The sequence below is a fragment of the Suillus clintonianus genome (genome assembly GCF_016758775.1).
Source record: "Suillus clintonianus strain FC179 chromosome Unknown DEU56scaffold_111, whole genome shotgun sequence".
In the NCBI taxonomy this organism is placed as follows: domain Eukaryota; kingdom Fungi; phylum Basidiomycota; class Agaricomycetes; order Boletales; family Suillaceae; genus Suillus; species Suillus clintonianus.
In genome coordinates, this window is record NW_024539335.1 from 26,631 (window position 1) to 48,403 (window position 21,773).

Below are 21,773 nucleotides of genomic sequence, written 5' to 3' on the forward strand. Positions count from 1 at the left end.
GCGTACGTAATCCGATTTGCGTTCGAATCGGACAAAGTGCTTTGCTACTATTTGCACGTGAAACATCAATCTCAAAAAATATTCGAGCCGGATTGAACATCTAGAAAAATCTGAAGCCAATTGGGCAGCAAACGGAAACCACACAAGTCCAAGTCATACAAGGTAAACATAGCGAAAATCGGAGCAAGATTGTTATCAAGATTCAAGACGGGGGCATGCAGAACGTCCCGATGGGCCGATTCATTCCCTTTCAGCCTCAATATAGGTTGATACCAGAAGTGAGAGGGACCTCATAGTCATCGCATGTCACCTCAGAGAAGCGAAGTCTCTGACCAACTTTAGGGTTGCCGTACTAATGGACGAAAAACATATTGAGCGAAAAGACCCCTTTGAAAGCAACAAAACCTACGAATGTCAATCCGGGCGTGGGAACCGGGAAAGCGTATGCCAATGCACCGCCAGCGGGACCACCATGCAGTTGAAGAGAGCATTCACCGGCAGCACAAGTCGGGATACCCGTGAATTTGCCGGCATGGTTGGCATCAGTGGTGAATTCCATGTGGGCGCCGCCAGAGGCGTCATTAATCCACCCCTTTGTTGAATATGGATCGTTGTACAATCCATGTTGATCTTGGAGGGAGAAGGACTCGCCCATCTCAACCTCCTTTCCACGGGAGCAATCAACGGCCGAATTGCAGACCTTAAAGGGGATATCGACGAAGAAGCCGTTTTTGATGTAGTCAGTTTTGTCCCGGCTGAGGCCGAGTTGTTCGCCATCGGAGAAGGAAAGGATGTAGCAATGACCGTATTTGATGCCTAGGTGTTTGCCGTGCCCACAGACTGGATAATTCGTGCACGTGCAAGAGGGTTCGACACCGCTACGTCCATTGCCACATGTCTGATGGGAGGCACCCAGGAATGGGACACACTGGCCGTCAATCAAGTGTGTCCCACACGGGCACTGCTGAGGAGGGGCAGGAGTGTATGGGATGCACATCCCATTGTTCATGCGAAACCCAACCGGGCAGCACCCTCCGCGCGGCGCGCGCAGGACCACCTCCGTAATCAAACGTCCATACGTGATCCTTGGTGCAGCACTGTCTCGAAATGTCAACAAACATCATTGATTGGAACCCATATCGAAAACATACCTTGGCTAACTGCGCAGGCTTGTCAATCCATGTGAGACCACTTACATCTTGACAACATTTCTTCTCTTTGGTTTCCTGTTCAGTTACTCTCAGTTCTAGTTCCGCAAATATGTGAATGGACTTACCGCGTCAATGAACTCAACACCATAGCAGAGTTCTTGGACGGTTACCCGACGGCACTTTGGTTGACCGTCGTTGTCAGAAACTACTTCCCAACCATTGATGGGCAGGCCTGACAATATACATCAATTGTGCATGCTTGTGAAGGTGGATTGAACCGCAGAATAGTGTACTCACCCGCTTGCCTAGCATGCTCCTCACAGGTTGGATGTCCGTGGAAGCCTGCCTCAGCGTATTGAGAAAACACAACAGAGGCTTGTGAGAGAGCTAAAGCGGTCATAAAAGAAAGTCGCATAGTTGTGGATGGGGCACCAAGGAGTTGCACAATATGCCTTTATACTTTTGCTGCAAGCCATACTGTAATAACACATACATCAAGCACTTACCTTGATAGGGCCATAAATTGCTGTAGCCCACAGGTATCTACCATGCATGGGGCTTATAGCATCAGTGGACGTTTGATGGCACCGTGCTTCTTGATGGCTGAGCGAGGATTGCGAGATGTATTTGACTGACAAGTCCAATCGGTAGGTTGATTGTCAAAACTATCTCGAAGTCCCCAACATGTTGGAGATCGACATAGCAATGTGTTCGCCGAATTTGGCCTTGGCAAGAGATCGGAACTCCATCAGCAAAAGACCCATGATTTTCGCTTGTCAAAAAGAAGATTGATGCTCGCGGTACCGCGGTGACCTAACGGCGTTCGTGATGGAGTGACACAATTGGTGGAACGGAGTGTTGATGCGCGGATATATAACGTGCACTCTGCAAGCAACTTGCCGAGAACCAGAGTAAGAGTTGCAAAGGGAACTACAGTGCACGATAAGTACGTCAAGGAGACAAATGGCGGTAAGTCCCTCGTCGTCCACATTACCATTTCTTGAATATCTCGTGTACATGCTCTTGTACCAAAGCAGTTGTCGAAAGGTGGCATAAGGAGATCGAATGTACCACTGGGGTTGTCAATACGAAGTCAATCCGAGTGATGTCGTGGTGGACATACAGTCACATACTTGACAAAACCTCATGCAAATACTCGTATGAAATCATTCCCGTTCATATGGAAAGCGACGCTGCCAGTGACGTTCAAAGCAACTGCGGAACAGCATGAGTGCGGTACTCTCTTTGATGAATTCGTACAATGACGCGGTTCCACGGAGATTGGCATACGTGGTAAGTGGTTCGAAATCATCCTGTATCATCGGAAATTTACGAAAGCGGTTGTATTGACGTATTGATGACATGTTGCCCGTTGAAACACGTTGAAATGCGCCTGAAATGATAAAGCAGTAAAGCTCGCACTCGATCATGCCTTGCTTCATTGACTGGGACGTCCAACCGCGATAGTTTCCTCTTGCCAATCTGTTGGCGCTCAATGCACTGAACTATCACGCGCCATGGGTATACTTGTATGTTTCCCTGTGCACAATGTGAAGTCTCTTCTGCAAGTCAGCCGTCTGCGCATGCTTCAATCTTCGTGACACGAACAGCAGCGCAAACCTTACTTGATTGTCCTGCTCGCCTCATTGTCTCGTAGGGTTAATGTAGCCTAGCATTTGAATAGGACGTTTCTTAGTGAACTAAAAGAAATTGAATAAGTACATGCTGAACGTTGTCCGCGTAATTTTGAGAATGATACTCACTGCCGCGAGGCAGTATTATCTGACACCAGTCATGATCCACTCATCCGCCGCCCTCACAGTGGAAACTAGACATCTATTGATGTTGTATAGATCAAGGCCAACCAAAGGCACCTACCACCTTTAACAAGAAATATGTTCCTACAAGTTAAGCGCCTCCAAAGCGATCCCTTCAGTTCAAATCTCACTCCACAAATGGCGCCGAATAAGCCACGCAACAATACGTCATGCCCTAAGGTCGGCCGGGAGCACATCAAACAAATAAATCATCCCAAGGGCATCAGAGCCGTGTGCATCCTGGTCCATCTGCCAGACATGGAGGTGCATGCGCGTGGCGAGGATTGTAAGGACCAAGAACTCAAAACTGGAAACGTGAAGTTGTTTTGGGGTGGTGTTAGTAGGAATTCACAGCAGAACTTGGAAGTGCATACTCTTCAATAAGGGAGTGGTATGCGGACTGGGTGTGCTTCACATCAACGACTCGATCATGCGGGGTATTTAGGAGTCCACGCACATAGGCAAACATGATCGATATGAGTATGTTCATGGCCGAGAGAACTTTTGAAACAAGAATCATCACCAATGATCACGAAAACATTTGTACTTCCTGACTCACATAGACCAGATGCATAGTAGAATATATTATGCTTCACCAGGATGGCGTACAGAGGGCCGTTTGTCGTCTGCCAGCTCTGTATGACACGTATGAGCGTGAGGCAGACGAGTCCTGGGAGAAATACTGATCAGCATGACATCTGTATATGCGAGCTTCCACTTCTCAGCAACAAACCTAATTGAAATGCAAACAAGAGAAGAAATTGTATGGCATTGAAGCTGGTCGAAGTCCGGTAGCAGCCTGGGATGCCTGGGATTGCGCTGGTCGTAACTGTTGAAGTGGAGTGAGCATGTGCGAATAGTGGCTGGGGGAGGTGAGAGCGCACACCTTGTGATGTGCCAACGGTGATGAAACCAATGACGGTGGATGCAACTGCAACAGCCTGACTAGTGTATTTACCACGAGCTTTGGGTGTGGAGAGAGTGGAAGGACTCACGAGAGAGGTGGACAACATGGCTACGAGTATGGTTCTATTGTTGTTCCAGAGCGCATATGTTCTGAGCACAAAAAACACTAGATGAATCAGATCAGGAGCACGTGTATTCAGAGGGGAAAGAGAGCTACATTCAGAGCAACCGACTGATATCATGCTGAAACCTGTGAGAGACCAGATCGGCACTCAGCAAGGACGTGCATGCAGCATGTACCGTGCACGTACATGAGTAAATCATGATCAACATCTGGCATTTCTGTGTCATGTGGTAAGTGTCGTTCGTCAATAGGTAAATCAACTGCATGTTCACATACATCGGAGTTCTCATTCGGGTTGAAGTACTCTGAAGCACAATATGTTAATTCACCATCGGGAAGATGTGTGCTGGATCCGAACGCACTATACAACTCAGTGGCGAGGAAGACAAAGGGGAGATGTCGTGTAATGATATAAAGGCCTTTCACCTTGGTCCAGCGCGACCAAAAGAGGAATGTCCACTGTGAACAGCATATATTAGAACTGAGGTGCATTACGAACAAATGCATTACCTCTTCGTGCAGTGAACATGCATAATCATAAGTCTGGATCCACAAGTTCAATGGCGGACGTGAATAGATCTGGACAAGCCTACCCAGAACACCGCCATTGACGCTGAGCTGCCAAGTTAGCACCAGCAAGAAGGGATCCAGAAACTCATACGCACTGCATAGGTACTGGTGGCGCATGATATATCAGTGATTATCTCGCTTTTATATGATCAATAAAGCCACACACCACTAAATACTGCAGACTCCTAGCCGCTGCAATATCTTCAGCCGAATATTCCATCTGCGTTCGTTCAAGATGTAAAACGGGTTTGACGCATACATTATGCACTTTCTTATAAACCAGTCCTTCCGTGTTGGTGCTGGGGGTCTTAGCGCAGTGGCTGGAGTCTTGGTTCGTAGGCAGCTGTGTTTTTCCCCAGTCCGTGTCAAGTTCAGGGTGATCTGCCGTCATTCCACCAACCCTCACAGTTTCAAATTTCTGTCTATAGTGTTTGTCCCAATTTTCTACGGTGACTATGACGGAATCGAGGAACCGTCCACGGAACGTTCCAGGGAACCGAAGTTTGATATGACAGATCTCACCATCATGATGTCGATGAATTGACTTGATGGAAGCGGTGCATGGCCAATCAGGCGAACTATGTCTTCTGGCATATGATAAGAGGTATTGGGCATGAAATAAATGACGTGAGATGGCATAAACAGTGTACGTATCTCTGCAGGAAGGTTTGAGGAAGAAACTCACAATTCCTGCTACCAAGTCTACCTCATGCTCAACACCATCAACCACTAGCACAATGGGCTACGACGCAACTCACTCCAATTATCACAGCCATTCGAGTGTTTGAAGGCCATACAGACCAAATACACAAAGTAGCAGTTTTGCCCGATGGACAACGAATGGTCACTGCCTTAAATGCAAGACACTTCATCTGTGGGACTTGAGGACAGGTGCATCACAATGAGGTGCAGGGATTGGTGATATCACGAGATGGAAAATTGATAGCAAACGGTATACATATGCATCATGATATAGTTGCAATTGCAAGTGCTAGTGAATGTGACATCGGTTCTCGGAGAAGTCTGGGAAGTTCGCACTTTCCCACGATATTTTGAGCGGGAGGAACGCTAGGCCCGTCAACTAACTCAACCCAATTCAACTGTGCAATGAAGAGGCTCTTCTGCCAGTGGTGCCATGAATCATTCACAATATCCTCACTACGCTCCATCTGGTCGTCCACAAGATGATGCCTTGGACAATCCGCAGGCCACAACACATCCTCATTTTTTGCCACCAAACGCAGAGAACCGCTGAAAGGCGGACGTGATGAGGACGAACAGGTGCCAGAAGCTCGGACCTGGTATGTTTATGCAGACTTTAAGAACGAATATACAACATGGCTTTTGGCATTTCATCACAAGATACACTCGATTCTACATTTTGCCTTAGTGTGCTAAATCAGTCGTACTACTCAGCCTACGAGTAGCAAACATCACGGGACGTTCAGAGTCTCGCATAAGTCCAGTATCTGACCTTGACATTGCCCACTTCTCTAGCACAGGTTCTGCCGCTATCCTACTCGGTCATCCCTTTGTCTCAGCGCTTAGTTTCATTATACCAGCGTCTGGTGCTGGACAGCCCTCGACAACATGATACAAATAGCATTACCTGAACGCTCAACATCTTCTCCTCCCCCTCTCGGCCAAACTCCATCCACAGTCCCCATATCCCTACCCTCCATCTTGTCCTACCACTCATTCTGTACCCCACCCGATCTCCGATGCACCGTGCCGTTCGCCGTTTGTTTGGTCGCACCATCACGCCTACTAGCATTGTAAGGCAATATATCAGACTTGAAGGCGGGTCCCTCGGTATCACCGTCGTATCTCTTTCATGATCCTCACACTCCATCTACAGTCATCAGTGGAAAAAATCTCATAAGTCTCCTCCAGGCGCCAACCCGCTGGCATTTACATATCCATCAATATCGAACTCGAGGGGACGCTGAAAATCAGCCACCAGTGTTTTATCATCCGATGGATCTATAGCGTGGGGAGATACTGTGACCCTGTAAAGTCCGTCAAAAGTTTCGGACGCGATTCGAGAACTCATATTCGGTTTACAGATCATCCCACGAGTCACCTGCATTATCAGTGAGCGTCGTATGGGGTCAATCGAATGCTTGGCAACAGAGAAGTCGTTGGACAACTTCAGATATCGTGGGATGAGTTGCTCGATCATGCAGATGAGCCATTTGGTGTGCCGTCGCCACCTGTTGGCAATTTTTTCTCAAACTTTCAAAGCCGTCAGCACATCAAGACCGGGCGGCACGTCAACATCCTCAACGCGCTCGTGGTCGACATCCCCCTCGCTGTCTTCTCTCATCAATCCTCGTTGTTTCCGCTCACCCTTGCTTGGCGCCGGCATTACAAGAGTTCGTTTCCCTAGCCTTTCCATCTACAAGCAACGTTCTCAGCCGATTGAGGATGGACGCGAGAATTCTAGGAACGTGGCCCTAGTGAACTGCTTACCTCCTCCATGTAACCCATGTTCTCAAAGTGCCGTTGTGCAGCAGGACCACATACCACTGATGTAGGTAGGTCGTCTTCACTGTTTCTTCAGTGGTTGTAGTGTAGGAGGGCTAATGCTATGCTTTCAGGGATAAGTATCGTCCACATTATAGGGACGAGGACGAGCCGATCCCATCGTGATTGTCCTTTTAAACAAATTTACTGTCTAGACGTGTGATAGAGATCTGTCGTAGCATGCCCTCGCACCAATCGAATACAGCAGCCACCCTGATATGCCACTGTGCTCCCATTATCGAGATCGAAAGCTAACTTGATCACGACACGTTGCTTCCCCACTAACCTTCGAAGTAAGCGCGACTATACATCATAACGGAGAGCGTGTGTGTTTCAAAAATATGTGTGACGGCGATTGGTCTTATCTCGCAGCTCTGCACCCCGTCTTAACGTATCATATTACAACTACTATTTTCTTACAGGAACGAACCTCCAAGCGCTGGTCGACGCCCAAAGCACACTATCCTACTTGACACCTTTTGTTGTCGCCTTCTCCTGCTCAGAAACAGTCTCATGTGTGCCTCACTTCCTCTCCGATCCCAACTGACTAGCTCTCCCTCCCACCCGTCCTTGAGGTGGACGTACATCGTGAGCGAGTTGTTCAACCATAATTTCGGGAGAGGCTGATTGCGGACCAGCAGACGGCCGTGTTTGCCCTAGGCTGCTCACGAGTAGTCTCCGTCCAGCGTCGTATGGATCATATCTATGGATGTTGGGAGTGCGTTCAAGGGATGAAGGAGGCTAGTGAGTGACATTCAGGCGAGAGTAGAAATGGTGAGAATGGTTCTGATTCAGGCAACATGACCGTTCTCGAGAGATGTGGTTCAAGCTCAAGTCAATTTGTAATTTTACAGCAGGGGATAATAAACGGGAAAGAAAGCAAGTCTAGAGATAGAGTAACGAGGAGAGAAGAGTATGGAAACGTAATTAATTCGGACTTTGCAAACGTTCTGCAGGACATGATCATGGAGTAAGTAACAAATGAAGCAGAACAAAGTTGTAACGAACACAAAACGAACGGTACCACAATGAGGCAAACATGTGTTGTACAACATCTGTGTAGAATATCTTCCGTCAACTAACAAAGTACACGCCCATTATGCGACAGAAATGTATGTACCGCGAAGACAGCGCTGCCTCCTACTTCCGACACTGGTGCCATGACGTGACATGCGCGACACGACTCAAGTCCAACTGTAAGGCATTGTTGGGTATCACCAACACGTTGCCCTGGGCAAACGTTACTGGGTGGAAATTGAGTGGGATACAGAGAAGAAGCCGTCCTTCGGGACCTACAACCCATCCCTCCCCGTTCGGACCGTAAGGGGCTAGTGTTTCTTCGAGAAAGGAGGAGGCGGAATGAAGAGCGTGGGTTGTGTTAGGTGAAAAACATATTGTAGGCGCGGAAGGGTGGTCCCGGTTGAGAAATTCTATATCCCATACCCGGATGGTTTTGTCGTATGACCCAGACACTATGTGTTTGCCATCGGGCGAGATTGCGACCGAAGCAACGGTGTGAGTGTGCCCTCGGAAAGGGGCACCCACTGCCTTGCCAGTCTGCATGTCCCACACTCGGATGGTCAGGTCTCTCGAGCCAGACACGATGCGATTACAATCTGAGGATATTGCGATAGTGTTAACGGAGTCTGTGTGGCCTTTGAGAGCGGCGCCCAATGGCTCGCCAGTCCCCATATCCCACACCCGGATGGTCTTGTCGTGTGAGCCAGACACGATGCGACGGCCATCCAGCGAGATTGCGACAGAGAGGACAAAGGCAGTGTGACCTTGGAGATAGGCACTCGAGGCCTTGCCAGTCCCCATATCCCACACCTGAATTGTGAAATCATCTGAACCAGACACTATGGAATTTCCGTCCGATGAAATCGCAACGGACCGAACCCAGTCAGAGTGCCCTTCGAGGGGGTCACCCGATGCCTCGCCAGCCTCTGCATGCCATACCCGAACTGTCTGGTCACCTGAACCAGACACGATCCGGCGTCCATCCAGCGAGATTGCGACAGAGTTAATGCCTCCGGTGTGTCCTAGGAGAGGCGCACTCAATGCCTCGCCAGTCCCCATATCCCACATCCGGACGGTGTTGTCATATGAACCAGTAACAATACAATGACCATCTCCCGAGATTGCGACGGAGTGAACCATGTCAGTGTGTCCTTCGAGAGGGGCGGTCAAGGCCTTCCCAGTCCCCATATCCCATACCCGGACTGTCTTGTCAGTGGCACTTGAACCGGACCATCAGTAAACCGGTGAGACTTAGATATTACTTGATATTGTCAGATTTTGTAAGCCCAATGCTTCTTACCTGTATATTACGATACAAAGTAATATAAAGCAATCTAAAGCAATGTAATCGCCCCAATTCAGGATCAGTTCGGACCCATATATTGCTTTACATCACTTTACATTACTTTATATTACTTTGTATCACAATATACAGGTAAGAACCACCTCGGCTGGGAATATCTGAGTCTCACCAGTTTACTGATGACACTATGTCACATGTGCTTCCCATCTGGCGAGATTGCGACAGAGTAGACGGAGTCAGTGTGGCTTTGGAGGGCAGCAACCAATGCATTGCTCGTAATAATGTCGGCATCCCACACCCGAATCGTCTTGTCTGTCGAACCAGACACTATGCGCTTTCCATCCGGCGAGATGGCAACAGACTGAATATTGCTAGAGTGGCCTTGGAGAGGGGATCCTAATGCTTCGCCAGTCTTCATATCCCACACTTGGATCGTCTGGTCTTCTGAACCGGACACAATGCGGTGTCCATCCGACGAGATTGTGACAGATTGAACAGAGGCAGTGTGACCTTGGAGAGGGGCACCAAATGCCTCACCAGTCTCCATATCCCACACCCGGATCGTCTTGTCGTGTGAACCAGACACAATGTGTTTCCCATCCGGTGAGATTACAACAGCTTGAACCCTTTCGGTGTGCCCTCGGAGAGGGACCCCCAATGCCTTGCCAGTTTTCATATCCCACACCTGGATGGTCTTGTCATATGAGCCGGACACAACATGATTTCCATTTGGTGAGATTGCGACAGATATAACATAGTGAGTGTGTCCTTTGAGAGGGGATCCTAATGCCTCGCCAGTTCCTATATCCCACACCCGGATTGTTGTGTCCTCAGAACCAGATACAATGTGACTTCCATTCACCAAGATGGCGACAGACGTGACCCGGTCGGTGTGCTCTCTGAGGGGAGCACCCAATGCTTTGCCAGTCACAGCATCCCACACCCGAACTGTCTCGTCCCATGAACCTGACACGATGTGATGTCCATCCGGCGAGAATACCACAGACGTAACAAGGTCAGTGTGGCCTTCGAGAGGGGCACACGATGCCTCACCAGTCTCCGTATCCCACACCTGGATCGTTCCGTCGTATAAACCACACGCGATGTGTTTTCCATCTGGCGACATTGCAACCAACCAAACAATGCCATTCGCGTGGAGTATCTTTTCCATCTGAGGCCAATTTACGACATGGCCAGCAACAATGTGTGGGGTGCAAGGAAACTTTGCGGCGAACTGATGAAATATTCTCGACTGAGTTGGAGCAAAAGGCAGGGCGGAAAGGTATAAATGGGGAGTGCTGCGTAGAATGGTGGGCGCGAAGGTTCGAACGAAGCGCAGCGTGTCCTTGGCAGCGTCACCGATATGCGTGTACTCGGCATCACCCTAGAATCACCCCACTACTCGTAAGAATTTATTGCGCGAAGAACAAACTTGAGATATGCACCGCAACCCAACCTGTGATAGACAAGAGTGAGTTTACCGAGCCGCCGAGGCTTTTCATCAGTGCCAGTGCTTCCAACCACCAAAGGAGGCGCTCTCCATTGAAAAAAGCTTCAATTTCCTTGGTGAGTGTTGCTTCGAAGGATGTCGCTGCCACGTGAGTCCCCCAGAATCGACAAGAGTATGATAGCTCGGCCGAAATGGCCTCTTTGACTCGTTTCTCCAAGTCAGGGACAGCGGAATTAGGCAAGTACGAATTCTCCAAAGAGCAGATATTGAAGTGAAGCCCGCGCTCCGAGTCCATGACCCGAAGGGAGGCGAAGGCAAGGTCGCTCTGTACCAACGACGTATCAACGAAGAAGTCTTGGCTCCACGATTTGTCTGTGAGGAAGTCATAGAATGACGCGTGAAGGGGACGTATGGGAGTATAAGAATCCGAGGTGCCAGAGACAAGCGAGCCGAGCTTCCCCATCAGCAAGTTCACATCGTACCAGTCATCATCACACGGGAAATGCTCCCGCATCTCGTTCAACGCATTGAGGGAAAGTGGTTCCAACGACGCAAGAATCTGACCCATCACAGACTGAAAGATAGGGATCGACTCCTCGTGCGTGTACTTTGGCATGACATCTGCCAAGACGTGTTGGTACATCTCATCTAACAGATAAACTCCTTTGGCGGACGTTTCAGAAATAGCGTGAAGATGAGACATCGGGCCCCGGCTCACGATGTTCGTGCTCTTGATATACTCGCAGGCCAGACGAGCCCACTCAAACAAGCCGTCAGATTTCTGAGCAAGGGTCTTGAAGTGCCCATCATCGAACAGACTGCGCGGGCCTGCTAGCTTGGTGGATATGTAGAGCTGGATATCATGTTCTGCAGACACAGGCGAGATGTCATCCATGGAGACACGACGAACATGTGATGCGGTGCCCAGGCATCGCGAATATCCTCCAGTGGGCGGGAAGTGACGAGAATACGGAAGTGTGCTGGGATGTTGGATAGCTGGGAAGGAGAGGCGTTTGGCTCCCCAGAAAGCAGACGAAGGATTTGTTCCCGGGACTTTGCTGGGCCACTCTCATCTAATGCATCGATCACCATCAGGACAGGTGCAGACATTGCTCCCGAGGCCGTGCTTGTTGGTCCTACGACTAATTCCTGCCATTGCCTTGTGAGGTCTGGGGTGCGTTTGAGTCCGTTCTTATCATGAACGGCTTGCGCCAAGGCTCGTCGCACGATAGGGTTGCAATCTGCTAAGTCGTTTGCGATGGTCGTGAATATTTTGTCCTGGCAGCGATCTGCTTCCTGTGTGCGATCGAAGCAAAAACAGGAGCCTAGACCGCCATGCTCATCATGCCAGTTGGCGATCGTGTGGGCGACGGCTGATTTGCCCTTGCCTGCAGGGCCAGACAGCCATAAGACACTTGGTACGCCCTCTTCGGTGCTGCCAATCCAATCCTTGATCTCAGTCAAAAGTTCTTGTCGAGTATCTGGCAGACAACATTTAGACATGTTGACTCCAGCACCCGCTGCGCACTCCATGCCGCTGAGGTCCAGACTCTCGGCTATGAACCATCGAATATCAAATGATGTTCAACGCGACCTGAACATCAACTCTTACCCATGCGGTGGACCGTGACAACGGTGTCTCGAACAGCTTGGTCTCGAAATTGCTGCATGAGGCTGTCAAAAACATTGTTGTAGCTCTTGATCGTGGTATCCGTTTTGTCGAAAATGTTCTTTCCAAGCCTTATCCCTGTGCAAGAGACATTGAGCGTCAGGAGACGAAGCGGTGGGATGGGCTCACAGGCACTTTTCGTCTCAGAGTAATGGGTGATAAAATCAGCGCACTCCAGTGTTTGCTGGGCTATCTTCCCATATACCGCCAGCATGGATTGCAACTTGGGCAATTCCTCCTCTTCCGTGATGAAGGTGTAGACTTCAGAGATCTTTGAGAGCAGATGGGAGATAGCGTCATCGCGCTCTGCCTGATCGAGAATCATCTGCGACAAATGACTGCGTGAACTTCTCAAGGTAATAATATTAAAAGAAATCCACCTTGGACGTGCAAGTGAAGATGCTCAATGCCACCTTCGCATAGGGATGGACCTACATATGAGTATTAGTCGCGTAAAAAACATAGATAGATGCCCGTACGTCGGCAATGCCATTAGCAATGGAGTTGAAAACCTTCAAGGGTACAAGCAACGCGGAGAATGTGTCGTCCTTATCAGAAACAGATTGTAAGTTGTTGGCTGCTGAAGATGTATGTTGGGCAATTGTTGTGACGTGGCCGATGCCTGAAAAAATGTTGGTGGCATCGGTGATTCTTTCGTTCACAAACTTCTGGTCGGGTCGTTTGGCCTAATTAGAGACGTTAGTACTTGATTGAAAGAGGGAGACAAGGTCGCTCAAAGTTACCTTTACAATGCCTGGATTGGATGATTGCTCAATATTCGGTTCAGGAGTGGCAACGATGAGTGGTGAAGGATCCTGCAGGGCAAATTAGTAGCAATCCTGGCACATGGGCATGCTCAGAGTTGAGGTTTCACATACCTCGATTGACTGTACAGGTTCGATATCCTGTGCTCTGGAACGTGCGCCCGTGGGTTCAGGGTTGGAAGACTGTCGAGCGCTTGGAGTGAAGGGTTTGGTCACCTTGCCAAAGAGTTTGTGAGCTAACCCTGGGGATCGTTCGCGAGATCCATTGCTCAAAGGTGGGAGAGATAAGGTCTATAACCATTAGAAACATGGCGAACTTGTAAAGTCGACAGCCCATACATCACTGGTTGGCCTCTCCCCTAGCAAATGATGGTCTGAATGACTTGGCTTCAGTGTCAACCACTCCCAGCGCTTCTTCCCAGGAGGATTGTTTTCACTCATCGAGGAAGTTGGAAGGAGACTGAGTATGAGTCTCAAAAGGGAGGAAGACGATGAACAGAAAAACAGACAAGTTTGTTAGCACCCATCATTGATTAGCCCCCATCCGAGTATTGATATCAGAATGTTATTGACACGCCTGAGAGCACCTGAGTTGGGTTAATGGGACAACAGGGTCGCATCGGCTGGAAACCTGAGCATTGTGCCTTGCAAGTATTGGCGCCTTTGCGCGATAGTCACGGGTGTGCACAGGATACCAGAAGGACAACTTGAGATCATTCACTACCACAGACTGACTAGTCAGTAATAGCTCGGTGGTACGCCGACAGTGAGCGCTTGCCCGCCTTTATTTGTGCGTGTTTGACAGCACATGTACTCGGAGTCGCAGCAAGCTGGACAACGTTCCAACAGAATGAGGCGTCACTGAGTGAAAATTCCACATAGCTGATACGCACCATTTGCACCGCATTCAACTTCTCCTCCCAAGAAATCTGATCGCTGCCTCCCTTATGCTCATCAGGACAAGATCTTGGTGGCATCGAACATACCTCTTTCCAAATCCACTCCTCCCACTCCTGCACAGCGCAGGTGACCACCCTCAACCGCAACACCTATAAAGAAACCACCTCCCCGTGCGATGTGTCCCACGCGCCAAAGGGGATCCATTAACAAGTGCTTGCTACAATTATCCTCTATTCGCCTCTTGTTTCCTCCATACAGGCCTCCTCGCACCTAGTACTTGTACGGTTGAACGACACGTGTGGGAACTTTGAAACTAAGGAACAACTTGGACTGTCTTCCATCCTTAAGGCTGCAAGGTCCAACCTACTTGAGCCTACTTGTCGCTTGGTCGATTTCGAGTCTTGATGTGAACGGCTAATTACAGCCCAGCTACAGTCTAATAATACCATTATTAGTAGATTCATTCTCTCTATGCACTATGCAACCGAGAACTGGTGAATCTCACCGGTATCATCACCCGTCAGTCTGGTTCAATCCACCATATTTTAAGTTGAACATCACCAGGGATTGGTTATAACAACCCACCCCGCAGGTCATTTTTTGTGGTGCCAAAAACCACATTTTTTGCCGGATTCACCATCTCGAAAATGAGCACGTCCCACGGTGCATACCACTGGTTTAGTCAGTAATTTTTACTGTTCACCTCCACCAACATCATTGGTGAACCTCACTCGCTCCGCTAGTTTAGTATACAACTTGTATGGGTGATCTAAACCAGTTTCATTGGACTCTATCGTGGTTTGAACGACTAGCGAAAATGTTACTTTTCACCATGGTTAATTAACCAATTGACTCGTCAGCATCTTGCGCGCATCCACACAAAATCTGCTCAAGCGCCCAAATCTTCGTCATCATCACCCGCTATCTCACGCTCACAAGATCCACTTCCTTCTCCTACTTCTCCATCTGAGTCGTCCGAGTCATCGAGTCGACTCCGTTTGTTGTTTCGAGTACCCACAGTGGCACCTGCCTTTCGTTTTTTGTTTGCCTTCCGTTTGTTCTGCAAGAATTGTTTAACCAACTCCGCTGTTGCCCAATCATTCTGAAACTTCTCAAGGTGAGGGTGGTCCCGTCATGCCTGTAAATCATATTTACTATCACCGCGGGAGGAGATCTAACTGACATGCACACCAATTTAAACAGTTTCGCGAGGCTGCTCGTGGGTTGAGCATTGTACAACACCTTAAAGTCCAGATCCACACGTGAGCACAGCTCGTGAACTGTGGTCTATGGTACCGGTACCATTAGTAAGTGCTGACTCGCTATTTGTTTTGTCAAACTACTAACCTGAATTGCAAGATATTCCGCTTTATTGTTCTCCAGCTTCATTGCCTTGAGCAGATGGCCTCTGCTGCCCGAGTCCTTCATTTTGGCAGTGGTTGGTTTCTGAATGAGCTCATGCATAGGATCGACACGGGAGTTTCTGATCTTCTCTTCCGCAACTTTCTTGGCAGCTTCTGCCTCTGCAGCTGTGAGCTTGGCTGCCTGCTCTGCTTCCTCAAGTTGCAAGATCTTTGCTGCACCGAAATATTGTTTGTCATTCACGATACCCATGGTAAGTAAAATTTCCGTACCTTTGAGACGAGAATTCTCATCTTCAAGCTTTGTATTCTTCTCTTGCAGCACTTGCTTTGTCAAATTTTTATTTGGGGCTTTCGAACCTGGAGTCATCGGAGTCATTGTTTTGGCTGCCGTCGGCCCTCTACCTGCTCCACCGAGTCCAGAAGATACTGATGGGTTGCTTGGTGCAGCCCCGTTTTTCTTCGCTGCTGCAGTTGGCCCTGCAGGTGGTAGGTTCTCGTTGCTGCCAGGCATGGTTATATTTCAATCTGATGAGAGGGCTGAATGTGGGTATGATAACTGGCTGCGACATTGGTGTGGGCGAGCTTGAAAATTTTGACAAGTCGTTTGTTTATCCTTGTATGCAGCCACTCAGATCAGTGAATTGAAGTCATTTTGTCCGTGAAAGCTTCGCCGTGACACCTATGGATAAATCTCAACACCGTCCTCCAGCACGTAAATTATGTCGCTGTTGTAACAAATGGGTCAGCGAACGAACATGGCGGAATCACCGCCTACTCATTGCCCCTCCACGTTTGAAGGCCACATCACCCTATCAATCGAAACTTCTTGCTGCACGCAAACCTCCAAAAGTTAGGAGTCTAGCTAAGTGGACAGATATTGCATCAAAAGCTCCACTCCGAGAGGAAATGACAATAGGTGTGTCTCCGTGGTCTAACGAAACTCATATCTAATCAATACATCCTGTTCCTACAGACGTGCAGGATGTTTTCAATACAGAATTCAGTCCTCCGAGTCCATGTGATGCACTGACCATGGCTCACTCATCTGAACCCTTAACTGATAAAGAGCAAGACGAACTCGAGAGCACCGGGGATGAGCACTCTGGCTCTGACTCTGACGAGGAATTGGGACAAGATATGGGGCTCGAGACTGACGTCGAGGATGAGTTCTTGGGTGAAAGGGTTGAACAGGAGCTCTTGGAGATTGGTATGTTGTCACCGTGAAATTCAGGGTAATTAATCTTATGAACGAGCAGGCGAGGACCTCAGCATCAACGACAAAGACATCTTGCGTGCTGTTGCATATAAAATCAAGTCACATACCACAGAGGCAAATTTCAACATGCTACAGTTTGCTTTTCCCTCTGCCAATGTTCCGAGCCTTAAAAAGGCAAAATCCCGAGTCGCATTTCTATCAGGACTAGAGCCTCGGCATCGTGACTGTTGTGTCAACTCGTGTTGTTGTTTTGTTGGACCAAATGAAGATCTTGAAGTCTGTCCGCACTGCAGTGCACCACGTTACCAGTCAAACGGGCAGCCACAAAAACAGTTCTCCTATGTGCCTGTCATCCCACGACTCGTCTCTATGTTTCAGAATCCAGCATTAGCATCCAAAATGAAATACCGTGCCCATGATCACATACACACCCCTGGATCTATCAGTGACATCTTCGATGGTTCATGGTACCGTGAGCTGCTCACGAAAAATGTTGTCATCAACGGAACCACAATGCCATTCACTCACTTTGATGACACTCGAGATATTGCCCTTGGTTTGTCCACTGATGGATTTGCCCCTTTCCGTCGTCGCAAAACCACAGCTTGGCCACTCATTCTCTTCAACTACAATCTCCCTCCCGAAATCCGTTTTCACAAACAATATATCATATGCCTCGGAGTTGTTCCCGGCCCCAAGAAACCTAAGGACTTCGATTCTTTTCTATGGCTCTTGGTTGACGAACTCCTTCAACTGGCTGCGGGCATTCGGGCTTTCGACTCACTTCAGGCGAAGCTCTTCATGCTCCGGGCATATCTCATTATCGTAGCAGGAGATATTCCTGCCATGTCCATGATTATGCGAATCAAGGGTCACAATGGTTTTTCACCGTGTCGAGCATGCAACATTACTGGCATTCGAGTTCCTCGTGCAAAAAGTGCTGTGCACTATGTCCCTCTCGATTGAAGCAACCACCCAGATATTCTTGCTTCATCCACTGCGACGAAGAAGTTCAATCCACTACAACTCCCCCGTCGCACTCACGAAGAGATGATGCAACAAGCTCAGCAAGTTCAACTTGCATCTACAGCAGTTGAAGCCGAAAAACTCGCCAAGGCATATGGTATCAAAGGTATACCTGTGCTAAGTTTCATATCCTTGCTGTCATTTCCCAAGTCATTTCCCTATGATTTTATGCATCTCATTTGGGAAAATGTCATCAAGAACCTTATCTTGCTTTGGACTGGCGAATTCAAAGGCCTGGATGCTGGTTCCGAGGATTATGAGATTGCGGAAAGTGTCTGGAACGCTGTATGCCAGGCAGGTGCTGATTCCGGATCTTTTATACCCTCGGCATATGGTGCTCGACCACCTAATCCAGCCACCGAACGGAGTATGTGCACTGCCGACTCGTGGTCATTTTGGATGCAATACCTTGGCCCTGTTCTCTTGTACCGAAAGTTCTCAAAGCCAAAGTACTATAAGCACTTTTTGAAGCTTGTTCACGTGGTCCGGGTTTGTCTGCAGTTTGAACTGTCAAAAACTGATGTCGATGATTTGCGAACGGGGTTTGCTACTTGGGTTGAAGAATTTGAAGTGTGAGTCCACTAGTAATATTGTCCCTGCACGTTGAATTTTTTCTAAGCTGCAATGTTCTAGAATTTACTACCAACACAACCCGGAACGTCTCTCAACATGCCCCATCACCATACATGCACTTCTGCACATAGCAGATAGTATCGAAGAGGCTGGACCAGTATGGACTAGTTGGGCATTTCCTATGGAGAGATTTTGCGGGCAGATGCAACCAGCAATCACTAGCAAACGTTACCCCGATGCATGCATGGCTCGTTACATTATCGAACATGCCCAACTGACACAAGCAGCACTTATTCATGGTTTCACCGAAGCTATCACACTGCAACCATCTCGGTCAGGAGACATAGCTGGCCATTTCAAGCACAAGTCATGTAATTTTTTAAAAATTTACTATCTATTTTGCCGTACCTTGACTTTTGTCAACAGATCCATCATGTATACTCTTGCCTCCACGGAGAACAACCAGCGTGATGCCACTCGAGTCGGTAATGCTCACGCGGATCTTCAAGGCCCTCGCTACTCGGTTTGATGTATCATTGGCAATTGTTCGTCAGCATATCGAAGCAGTGTCTATTGAGCAATGGGGCAAGGTCCAACGACTTGATGGTGGTGACACAATGCTTGCAGCAGGGCTTACATCACACCAGCGTGATTCACGAGATGCAACATTCGTGCGAGTGAGTTTGTTTGCTTGTTTTGAACAACGGAAAATGCTAATGGTACTATACTATTTAGTATGAGACTCTTGTGGACAAATATGCCCATCGACGCAACCTACCACCCACTTACGAGAAACAAACATTCTACGGACGTCTACATCATATTTTTGTCGTTCTCGTTCCACATACTCCGGCACTCAAAGTTGATGGGCCAACAACCATTTTCCTCGCTGCATTGTCAACATGCAAACTCGAACCCACCCCTTCAAGCCTGTCTTCCCTCGACATTCACTTTTACAGCAACCTCAATGATACCTTAGATATTGTGGATATTGTTTGCTTGCAATGTCTCGTCGGCCGTGTCCCTATTGATATCGATGGAGGACGGAAGTGGGCAATCATTGACCGAAGTGGAAATCTCGCTCGTGCAGTTTTTGAGGATTGACTTCAGCAGACTAGTAACATTGTTCTCGGTGTATGATAAGTACTTTTTAACTAACTCGAGGTAAATTTTTCATCTCGAGCAACTGAGCCTTACATTCTGCATCACACCGTTCTTTCTCTGCCTTCCATCGAGCCTCAATGAGATTGATGATAAAGTCTGCCGACACCTCGAGAACGTTATCCTTCGCGCCGGATGATTCGTTCGGCTCGAGCTCAGCCTGGACTGCAAGCAATGCAAGATATTCGGCAGCTGTGGAGATCATGATCAGGACATATACACGAGGCATGAAGATGGAGGAGGAATACAAAATTCAGGAGGGTCATTTGGGTTGTCGGGGATCTTGAGGCGGCGAAACAGAGCTCGAGGCTTGCGTGGTCTGGTGAAAGGTGGTGACTCAGGGCGTGCACTTGGGATCGAGAGTCAGAGAAACTGCGAGAGACTCGGATGAAAGAAATTTGGCTTACCGTTTGATGCCAGATTCCCGCGCTGTGGTCATAATTTATGTCGACGTCGATGGTTGCACTAGCACTCTAAACGTTAACGTTAACGTGCGCACGCGAATGGTACGGTACATGGTGATAAGAACTGAAAAAAATGATATCTGTCATCGGATTAGGCAGTTTGTTCCAACTGGTGAAAATAACTGACATACCTGGTGGCTACACTGGGGAAAAAACGAGAGTACACGAAATGAGGATGTGGCGAGAACCTCAAGATTCGAACCAAATGTTTGCCACATTCTGAGGGGATTATGAAGAAATGAAAATGCAAAAAGAATGATCACATTATCATCGTGTTCTCATCATATTATAGTTGTATTCTGGAGGACATTCTCACTCGTTGTAATTTCAAGGGCCCACTTTAGGTACTGCGCGCGCACCCCAAAACTTGTTGCAGGTACATGATATATGCCCCAACGAGAACACATAGCAAAGAGAATCCATTGATATTGCATTTCTATACATACAACCAGAACTTGAGCACCATCAGAGGGCTAATGTCATAGATGCCCCCATGGCTGTGCTATCTAGCGGCTATTAACTACGTAGCTAAAACACCCATTTATGCATCATGCATTGACATTGTGGTGCGAAGGCAAGAAAGGACCGTTTGTTGGGGCGGAGGGTTCAACATTCAACGTTCAACTTTGAATTTATGTAAGCAATTGATGCATTCATTGAAGTACGGTACTATATGTTAAAATGCAGTGGAAATGACATGAGGATATCAGAATATGTACCATGTTGTCATTTCGCGGTTGTGTGGTCAAAATACAGTGATAATCTGTTTGGAATATAAGGTTCGTGTGACATTCTCACCGGTTCATAATCTCTTTTTTTCCCCAGTGCTACAAACAGCATGTTGAATGGTGAGTGTAGTGGCTTACAAAGTGTTGAAAATCACCCGCACAGGTGGTGATACGAAATCACCTGTTTCGCACCGGTCACCGACTAATCACCGGTTCAGAAGGTGAATCGCACAATACACCAGCACGATCGGTAATTCGAACCTCCTTCCGGTTTTGTAGTGATGCCTGCAATCAATGGCGAGGTTATCGATCATGCCGTCCTCTTCAACTGCAGGGGCCTCCAAAGCACTCGTATCATACCTGCGCCAGACACTCAAACAACAAAACACACGAGTTGGTCCGTTATGAGGAAGTTCAGGACTGTAAGAACTTTAGGAGCAAGAGTCACCACTGATGATTACGGAAACATGTGTACGACCTGACTTACACAGACCAGATGCATAATAGAATATGTTACGCTTTACTAGGATGGCATACAGAGGGCCGTTGTTCGTCCGCCACGTTGCAGCGGAAGCCGCACACAACGAATTGGCGCGAATGGGAGGAGAGTTCACGCGCTTGCATCAGTCTACCTCCACTTTTTTGGCGCGAGTTCAACGCGGAAGGCAGGGAATAGAAGCTGAATCCCATTGGAGTTCACTGTCCAGCAGGCTCGTGAACACTTCTCCACAGTCTACACGCATGAGTACAGAGTCAGTGGGAGGATCCATGACGGTATGATATCAAAATGATACCAGGGCCCTTGCCAACACATTTGGCAATGTCAGATGTAGTTTGTATAGAATTTATGAATCGTTGGTTGCAGGTAGACGAGTGTACATTGAGCTAACTACAGCTGTAAGCTTCATCGCGAGGGTTACTGGTTGTGCGATCCAGGCAGAGTTGGTCGATACGCTCCAAGCGTCATCGCGGAGGCATCCTCGGCCTGCCATAAGACCAGCACGAGTAGGAGCAGAAGGCCACTTTGCACCAATGTGGCAC

At 48.3% G+C, this 21,773-nt stretch overlaps 7 protein-coding genes across 7 annotated transcripts; 3 read left to right on the forward strand and 4 right to left on the reverse strand.

Moving 5' to 3' along the window:
- Positions 1–41: 41 nt before the first annotated feature.
- Positions 42–1,294, reverse strand: DEU56DRAFT_830669 (uncharacterized protein). Its single transcript, XM_041354520.1, has 3 exons — positions 1,152–1,294; positions 410–1,097; positions 42–352 (listed from the first exon to the last, which is right to left on the reverse strand). The coding sequence occupies exons 2-3, from the start codon at positions 1,007–1,009 to the stop codon at positions 257–259; spliced, it is 696 nt and encodes a 231-aa protein (XP_041203468.1). The 5' UTR covers positions 1,010–1,097; positions 1,152–1,294; the 3' UTR covers positions 42–256.
- A 1,669-nt stretch (positions 1,295–2,963) lies between these two features.
- DEU56DRAFT_65087 (uncharacterized protein) lies at positions 2,964–4,640 on the reverse strand. Its single transcript, XM_041347039.1, has 13 exons — positions 4,592–4,640; positions 4,509–4,541; positions 4,361–4,457; positions 4,275–4,303; positions 4,186–4,216; positions 4,092–4,124; positions 3,964–4,040; positions 3,855–3,909; positions 3,702–3,797; positions 3,528–3,638; positions 3,426–3,469; positions 3,343–3,368; positions 2,964–3,275 (listed from the first exon to the last, which is right to left on the reverse strand). The coding sequence occupies exons 1-13, from the start codon at positions 4,604–4,606 to the stop codon at positions 3,137–3,139; spliced, it is 786 nt and encodes a 261-aa protein (XP_041203469.1). The 5' UTR covers positions 4,607–4,640; the 3' UTR covers positions 2,964–3,136.
- A 2,158-nt stretch (positions 4,641–6,798) lies between these two features.
- Positions 6,799–7,681, reverse strand: DEU56DRAFT_760153 (uncharacterized protein; the record flags this gene model as incomplete). Its single annotated transcript, XM_041350400.1, has 4 exons — positions 6,799–6,966; positions 7,041–7,125; positions 7,243–7,375; positions 7,525–7,681. The coding sequence occupies 4 exons, from the start codon at positions 7,679–7,681 to the stop codon at positions 6,799–6,801; spliced, it is 543 nt and encodes a 180-aa protein (XP_041203470.1).
- Positions 7,682–14,913: 7,232 nt separating this feature from the next.
- DEU56DRAFT_830717 (uncharacterized protein) lies at positions 14,914–16,228 on the reverse strand. Its single transcript, XM_041354521.1, has 4 exons — positions 15,884–16,228; positions 15,548–15,815; positions 15,392–15,487; positions 14,914–15,308 (listed from the first exon to the last, which is right to left on the reverse strand). The coding sequence occupies exons 2-4, from the start codon at positions 15,812–15,814 to the stop codon at positions 15,090–15,092; spliced, it is 582 nt and encodes a 193-aa protein (XP_041203471.1). The 5' UTR covers position 15,815; positions 15,884–16,228; the 3' UTR covers positions 14,914–15,089.
- On the forward strand, positions 15,950–16,228 carry DEU56DRAFT_830722 (uncharacterized protein). Its single transcript, XM_041354522.1, has one exon. The coding sequence runs from the start codon at positions 15,994–15,996 to the stop codon at positions 16,207–16,209; it is 216 nt and encodes a 71-aa protein (XP_041203472.1). The 5' UTR covers positions 15,950–15,993; the 3' UTR covers positions 16,210–16,228.
- A 591-nt stretch (positions 16,229–16,819) lies between these two features.
- Positions 16,820–17,383, forward strand: DEU56DRAFT_704158 (uncharacterized protein; the record flags this gene model as incomplete). Its single annotated transcript, XM_041347365.1, has 1 exon — positions 16,820–17,383. A coding segment is annotated over one exon (564 nt), but the record flags the coding sequence as incomplete, so codon positions are not given.
- Positions 17,384–17,974: 591 nt separating this feature from the next.
- DEU56DRAFT_925221 (uncharacterized protein) lies at positions 17,975–19,917 on the forward strand (the record flags this gene model as incomplete). Its single annotated transcript, XM_041358571.1, has 4 exons — positions 17,975–18,378; positions 18,440–18,750; positions 18,806–19,056; positions 19,115–19,917. The coding sequence occupies 4 exons, from the start codon at positions 17,975–17,977 to the stop codon at positions 19,481–19,483; spliced, it is 1,335 nt and encodes a 444-aa protein (XP_041203474.1). The 3' UTR covers positions 19,484–19,917.
- Between the last annotated feature and the right edge of the window lie 1,856 nt (positions 19,918–21,773).